Source organism: Cnephaeus nilssonii, assembly GCF_951640355.1.
Source record: "Cnephaeus nilssonii genome assembly, chromosome: 1".
NCBI classification, from domain to species: Eukaryota; Metazoa; Chordata; class Mammalia; order Chiroptera; family Vespertilionidae; genus Cnephaeus; species Cnephaeus nilssonii.
Genome location: NC_137072.1, coordinates 22,319,312 through 22,326,958, shown reverse-complemented (window position 1 = coordinate 22,326,958; position 7,647 = coordinate 22,319,312). Strand labels below are relative to the sequence as shown.

The window sequence follows — 7,647 nt, the reverse complement described above, 5'->3', positions numbered from 1 at the left end:
ACAAGCACACAATAAATGTAATCTTGACTTGTACACATGAGAAATTAAATAATTTATTTTACAAATGGCCTTGGGGTTTACATTCACTGTGTGGCTTGTTGGGTAGCAAAACTTTTATAGTTTAACTTGGCATATAAATTCACATACAGATGTGAGCAATGTGTTTTGTCTAATCATCTGGTGTTATTTTCTCAGCACCTCAGCAATAAAAATATTGCCGAGTCTTCTTTTCTTTGCAAGTACCATGATGAAAAAAATCCTGAGTACGCTCAAGAATCCGTTGCCTGCTTATGAAACATAAAGACTTATGAAAACATGGCACGTTCTCAAGGAGCCTAGTTTGTTTTAAATATTTTAATAGTGTGCACTGCTGCACTGGGAACTAAATGTGCATTATGCCCAACATTACATCCAGTGTGTACTATGCTTTGATCATTCTATCAAAAGATCAAAATTTAAATATTATGTAAATTATATTTCATACATGTTCTCCTTTGCAGAAATCAAACGGCAAGCTTGTTTCTTCTCTAAACACATGAGAATATAAATAAGCAACAAATTTAAACTGAAGAAAATGCTCACTACTTCACTCCATTTTTTAAAATGCCCTCAGGTATCAATTAAAATAAAAAGCCTTTGTGTTTTCTTAACAGAATCCTAAATGTCTATGTTTATGCTTTTAAATTTTTAAGCATATTCTTAATATTTATTTTAAAGGTTCTTTAGCTAAATATATATGTTATTTTCATAAGAAATGCTATGTAAATCCTCTTTCTGAAAACTCTGAGAGGTTATATAAATCAATGGAAATGAAGGCAAAAATTAGAGAATATTCAATATTCAATCATCAAGAAAAGTTGTCATTTTCATAACAACTAAATGTAAAGTATGAACCTTGATTGGATTCTGGTTGTTAAGAAAAAACAACTATAAAAGACATTCTCAGGACAATGGGGGAAATGTGAACATAAACAGAATATGAGATATTGTGAGATTTTTGTTAATTTTCTGAGGCGTGATAATGGGTCTATGGTTCTTTAAGAAAATATCCTTAGTGCATGCATGATGAATTTTTAGGAATGACATATCTGGATGAATGAAACTCACTGATGCATGAAACTGACAAATGAACCAACAATTTTAAAAAGTACTAAAAATAATAAGTAAATAAATAAAAAGTACTTGTACATATAAATTGATATGTATAGGAAACAAATACGGCAAAATGTTAATAACAGTTGCCTCTCAGTGGAGAGTATACAGATGTTCATTGTACCATTCTTCCAACCATTTTGTGTACATGAACATCTTCACACTAAACGTTTCAGGGGAAAGAGAATAGTCATTTTCACTTATTGTATATTGAGGCCTGAACCAAACTAGGTACAGATAAAACACTGCTTTACATGGCCCTAGGATGTTTCATTTTTCAGTAGCAGTATGCTTCAGAGAATCAATTTTCCACCACTAACCCAGAGAAATCCCGGCAGCCCTTGTGGCCAAGACCATAGGGAACAGCTGATTGACATACACCACCTGAATTAGAGCGAGGCATCAGGATCCCCAGAGGGTAAGCCCCTCTGACCAGCAAGTTTGCATGGCAATCTGTGCGCTTGGAAAGATGAAGGGGTGAGAACAGGGGCCTGGTAGCCAGGGACATTCACAACAGACAGAATCTACAAATTAGTCAGGCTCTGTTCTTTGGAGATAGCATATGACATGAAGTTAAAGCTAAATTAAACTAATTTAAACCATCAACTTTACTTATCCAGCCACTAAGGATGAATTGTTTAATAAGGAGACTACCAGGTTCAATATTAAGCAAAAAATCTGAGATGCTACCCAAAAATTAAAACCAAATAACCAAGTTCTGGAATTATATGACAATTTTTAGAGAGAACATGTGTAAGCATTTGATTTACAGATAACTGAAGTATCCTATATAATAAAAGCCTAATATGCTAAGTGGCTGGTTGGCTGGTCAGCCATTCAACCAATCAAAGCATAATACGCTAATGAGATGATAAGACCGCTCAACCGATCACTATGACATGCACTGACCACCAGGGGGCAGACACTCTGACCAGTAGGTGTGCTTGCTGCTGGGGTCCAGCCAATCGGGACTGAGCAAGATGGGCCAGACACGCCCAGGAGCCCTCCTGGCGCCCCTCCCGGCTGGCCAAACTTCTGCATCCCTCCCTGGCCCCAATAGTGCACTGGTGGGGTCCCTTGGCCTGGACTGCACCCTCTCGCAATCCGGGACCCCTCGGGAGATGTCGGAGAGCCAGTTTCAGCCTGATCCCGCAGGCCAGGCCGAGGGACCCCACTGGTGTATGAATTCGTGCACCGGGCCTCTAGTTAAAAATAAAACAGATCTCTGAAACAACATAGCTAGATGTTTCCTACCTACAAAAAGTGGTCTTTTTTTGTTTGGGGTCCAAATCTCAAAGTTTCTGGGAACTAGTTCACTATTAAGTCAGAGTACAAACCAGCCATCCATGACTTCCTGCAGAATCTGATATTCTTTTTCATTGGACCTAATTGAAACAAAGCAGTAAGCACTAAATTTTCAAGAGGCCCAATGCAATCAAAGGCTCCACCTTGGTTGTACCTCTTTTTTATGTCCTTTTATTTTTAACTTTTCTTTTTCTCATTCAATGTAATATTTACATTATATAATTGTTGTTCTCCCCTACTTTTCATTCTCTTCCGTCTTTCCTCTTCCCCTCCCAGTCCTCCAGGTTTAACTCCAGGCTGTGGAGCTATAAAGAGTCCTGGCATGGCCCATAAAGCCTGATCGAATCAGGCTAGGAGCTAGAATACATATAGGAAGAACGGTTCACTTTCCTTTAACCAAAGAACCATTATCCTGTTTATGGTTTGAGGGGGCCCTTTCCCTTCTCGTTACTGCTGCCTGCCTTTGATCTTTAACCAATCAATTATACTTCTCTTTAAGAGAAGCAGGAGACCATGACACTGAAATCTCACTTTGCTTCTCATTATCCTAGCAAGAGGTATGGGAGAGAAGGGTTGAAAACATCAATAAGTTTGGGTAATATCTGTGGACTTCCCTTATGCAAGAGAGGCCTAAATTCTGTTCAATGTCTCCATTTTCTGATGTTTTCAAACTTTCTGATCTATATGTAAGCACTAAGCTAGGACTGGAGGGAAACACAAAGAGACTTTTTGTAAGTTCCTCACCAGAGGTGTATGAATACATTACATTTGCTTAACAAAAATTTACTGTCTATGATAACACTCCCATGAGTGAAGCATGAATTAACCACAGGCCTCCATCTCCAGGAGACCTGAATGAACCTGCTTCAAAACGATAGGGAGAATTCATCTCTGATGACAAAAATTCTAGCCAAAAGACTAGGTGGCTCCCTGCCTCCTCCAGGCCCACAGGCCTCACATGAACCTGGGAAGAAGGTTCAACAATCAGAGCCAAGGGCCCACACTTGAAAACATTCTGGGTGGGAAGATGCTCACAGGAGTGGAGAAATACATGCCTGAGGAGGGGGCAGGGAGGCCATTTGGAAGCACGGGCCAATGTTTTAACCCTTTGCAGCCTCTAGAAGTGATCTGAGCCACTTCCTGAGGCTTATCCTCTCCAGGCTTCCATTTCTTTGTCTGTCAAACAGGGATAATAATAGTCATAGGGTCTGTGAAGAGTAAATGAGTCAGGATGCATAAAGAGCTTAGAAGAGGGCCTAGCACATGGTAAGCGCTGTATAAATGCTAGCTAATTGCTATTATTATAGGCTAGAAGCATACCTACAGAAAAGCCTGCAAAGAGAGCTTGCCTTCTTTAGTCCCCACCAACAGACCTACTACGAACCAGCAGGAAATACCCATGTCTCAATTCTTTGGTTCCCTGTTTAAGCTCCAGGATCTGTGGAATGGTCTCGGCTTAAGACCAAATGAGTTAGACTTCTTTCTGCAGCAGCTAGGTACCGATATAAAATTGCAGTATGGCAACCTCATATGGTTAAAAATGAAAACTGAAGTGATTAAAATGGAAACCTATCTGACATGCACTTCAGAGCCCACACATTTGCAGTTAAGTTCTGCAGCTTCTAATACATGTCCCTAACTCTGCAGCACTGTGACCCTGACTGAAGACACACATTACCCTGCACATTAGAAAGACAAATGCAATGACCTTCAACCGAGTACACGGGCCCAGAGGATGTGGCATAAACAGGTAATTGGCTGCTGCCACGCCTGGGTGGCACAGTGAGTCCATTCTTCAGAACAGGCAGGTCCACTCACTTCTATGCGCTGAAGCTGTGCCACACCGGGCATGTCTTTTCGACAATACTTACGCGTTACAATAGGGCTTCTTTTCATAGCCTTTGTAGTTGTTCATGTTGAGAGCCATCTTGCAGACTTCACAATGGAAACATCCTTTATGCCAATACTGAAAAAAAAATTTTTTTTTTAATTTTAGTACCATTTCAGTTCTTTCCAGGATGGGTACAGAAAGGAGACTTTTTTAGTGCATCGCAGTCCCCACCTGTATTGGAAAATACTACACCCAAATGATGGCAGGTAACAGTGGATGTGTTTGCCTACTGTCAGCTCAGTAAATACAGCAGCAGCTATGAAAACTGCGTTTTAAAGGAACCCCCACCACAACGTACAGAGAAGGCAGAGCTGCCACAGGCCTGTCCACGCTGCACCTCTGCCGGCGGCCAGCATGGAATTCTGAGCTTGGTTCACGGAGGAATGGAGCCTGTGAAGTGGCTTCCAAAGGAACACCACCCCAGTTCAAAGTGCCCACACCCCGTGTCTGTAGGATCTCATAAATACGGGGTCCCCAGGAAGTCAGGTACCCCACGGAGCCAGGAAGCGGGCTCCGCAAGGACCCTGCGCCCCCGCGTCCCTGTCCAGGCTCCACTCTATTGCGGGAAAGGTGGACTTTGTCCGAAATGACTGTCGGGATGGCCGAGTGCGCTTAGGAGGCATTTTGACACCACACGCAGATTTCACAGGGACCGCCTCCTCCGGCTGGTTTCAATGGCCGGGCGCTCGGGATAGCGGCGGGGTCTGTCTCCCAGGCTGTTCAACTCCGTCCGCGCCCGGGGAGGCCCGGAGCCGGACGGCGGGCCCGGCTGAAGCCACTTCCTCTGGAATTCCCCCGCCGGGAGGCTTGGCCCCCCGGAGCCCTGCCCGGCGCACGCCGCTGGGGTTCTCCGGGGGTTATTCTAAGCACTGCGGCGGCGGCCGCCCCGGACTCAGTAATTACTATTCGCCTCCCCTCCTCGTCGCCGGCACGGGAGGCACTGGGCGGGGGAGAAGTCGGGGTGCCGGCAGGTCTTCCAGGAAGCGGGTGCGGGGAAGTGAGGAGCGGGAGTGGAGGTGGGAGGGGGCACGGCTCGCCGATCGGCCCGCGGTGCCCGGCTAGGCGCCCGGGCCCGGGCTGGCTCCGCGGTGCGCGCTCCGCCGCAGCTCAGCCGAGGCCGGAGCAGCCCCGCACCCCCGCCGCCCGCACCCCGACAGAAGCCTCTCCCGGCCCCAACGCCGCCCGTGAGCGTGCTCTCGGACACTCCCGCGGGCGTCTTCCTTCGCGTCCCGCACACGGAGCCGGGACCACACCGACACCCAGACCACCGGTCCCCTTCCGTCCCAGATGCCAAAACTTCTCGGAGCAGGTGCAGCCCGCTCCCTCCGCTCACCTTATCCAGGCAGTTGACTTTCTCCGTGGGGTACACCACTTTTCCGCAGCGGGCGCACTGAGGGTTCATTGTCGCGGTTCCCGGGGGCGGCGGCGGCGGCTGGGGGCTCCGAGGAGCCGCTGTGACATCCCCCGCGCGCCCCGCACCGCCTCGGGGCCGGCGGGAAGGCGGAGGGCGCCGGGGTCTAGAGCGGGCGCCGGGCTGAGGGCGAGCCGGCTCGCCGCGCGGGGAGGCGGCGGGGGCGCGGGTGGGCGCGCGGCGGGGCCTGGCGCCTGGGGGCGGCCGCGCTCTCCGGCTCCGGCTCGGCTCCGGCTCGGGCTCGGGCTGCGAGCCGCTCGCTCTGCGTCGCTAGCGCCCCAGGTACCGGTGACTCACACACACTCGCGCCCGCCCCTCCGCTCGCGAGCTCCCCCGCCTCGCTGCCGCCGCCGCGCAGGCCAAACCCACCGGCGCGCCCCGAACCCAGTGGCAGGGAACGAGCACGTCGGGCACCGACGAGGGAGGGAGAGGCGGGGGAGGGGAGGGCCCAGCACCGGAGAGCTCCGCGGACGCCGCGGCTGCGGCTGCGAGGCCTGGGAGCGCGCCTGGCGCCGCAGCCGGGGGCGGCCAGGTGGGCGGTGGCGGGGCGGGGAGCGGCGGGGGATGGAGAGATGTGGGGGGGGGGGGGGGGCGGGTAGGGGCGGGCTCCAACCCGCGCGTTTCCTCTCCATCTTTTCTGCCCCAGCCAGGTCGCCCCCATTCCCAGGCTGATGTTCCTGGTACCCGGAGGGCGCGAGGGTGCGCCCGCCCTCCTCCTTCAGCCCCGAGCCCGCGGGCAGAGGCGCCCTAACGCCCTTCCCCGCGCCCAGTCCCGGGCAGAGGCGGTCCCCGCGGCGCGCAGTGAGCGCTCGGGCCCGGGAGCCCGGAGACCCGCGGGGAACCCGACTCCCGTGCCCGCGGCGCCCCCTCCCACGGCCTCTGCCAAGAGCGCGCGGCTCCCGAGTCCCCCCGTGAAGTCCTGGGGCCCGGATGGGGAAGCCGTCTCTCCTCCCGGCTCCCATCCCCTGCACTTCCTATCTCTTCTTGAAGAACGGCTGGTCATTTTAGGCCTAATCAGACCTTTCTTGGGTAATAAAACGGTCATCGTTCATTTTGCTCTGGATCCACGAATTCTTCACCTGCATTAAGAAAAGCAATTACAAACTCCTGGTTCTAAGCACAAACGCCAAAAAAATCCAACTGAAGGCTGAAGATAGGCTGGAACCAAACGGAATAGGCATCAGTTTTTAGTTTTAATAAGATCTCAGGTTATTGGACTCGCTTTATAAAAGGCCGCAAAATGGAGCTAGACGGCCTGAGTTCAAAGCCCAGCCCTGCCACTTACTGGTCACTTGCAAACACTTCCCCTCTCTGTGCCTCAACGTTCTAATCTACAAACTGGGGGGTAAGAGAGCTACCCAACAGCTCCTACCCTCCTGCTGTGAGGATTGAATGAGTCATCGGTTCTGAAGTGTTTCAGTCTGCGTGGCTCATAGTACCAGATAGGCTTATCATGGGTTGTAACAAATAAACACATTCCATTGCTGGCACACAACTTAAGACTCGGTAATATCACATAGCTACTTCTGTGACAAATATTCTGTTATTTTTTGTTTGTTTTTTAAATCATGAAAAGAAGGAAGCTTGATTTCTGGGCTTCTTGGGCAGGCTGCACTGGTAAACTATTCACAATGAGGCTCTGCGCTTTGACTTTTCAAAAGAGATAATTTCTTAAAAGGAATTAACGGAGGTAACAACACTCATAGCTCTGCTCATACGATTACCTCAAAAGCAAATGGAACAGCCCAGCTGGTGTGGCTTGGTGGCTGAGCCTCGACCTAAGCACCAGGAGTTCGGCAGTCGCACCTGCAGGGAGCATGCAGGAGGCAGCTCATTGATGTTGCTGTTTCTCTCATCCATGTTTATAATTCTCCCTCTCCTTTCCTCT

General features: G+C 49.7%; 1 protein-coding gene across 2 annotated transcripts in view; it reads right to left on the bottom strand.

Annotated features, from left to right (window-relative positions):
- NEBL (nebulette) overlaps positions 1-6,283 on the bottom strand; it is a 377,133-nt gene extending 370,850 nt beyond the window's left edge. Inside the window, exons 1-2 of one of the 2 annotated variants that reach the window (XM_079770710.1) lie at positions 5,682-6,283; positions 4,329-4,423 (exon numbers count right to left, since the gene is read on the bottom strand). In XM_079770710.1, the coding sequence (XP_079626836.1) occupies positions 4,329-4,423; positions 5,682-5,750 (164 nt within the window). In that variant the 5' untranslated portion in view covers positions 5,751-6,283. The remainder of the gene's footprint in view (positions 1-4,328; positions 4,424-5,681) is intronic. The other variant, XM_079770706.1, reaches the window with a different exon arrangement.
- Between the last annotated feature and the right edge of the window lie 1,364 nt (positions 6,284-7,647).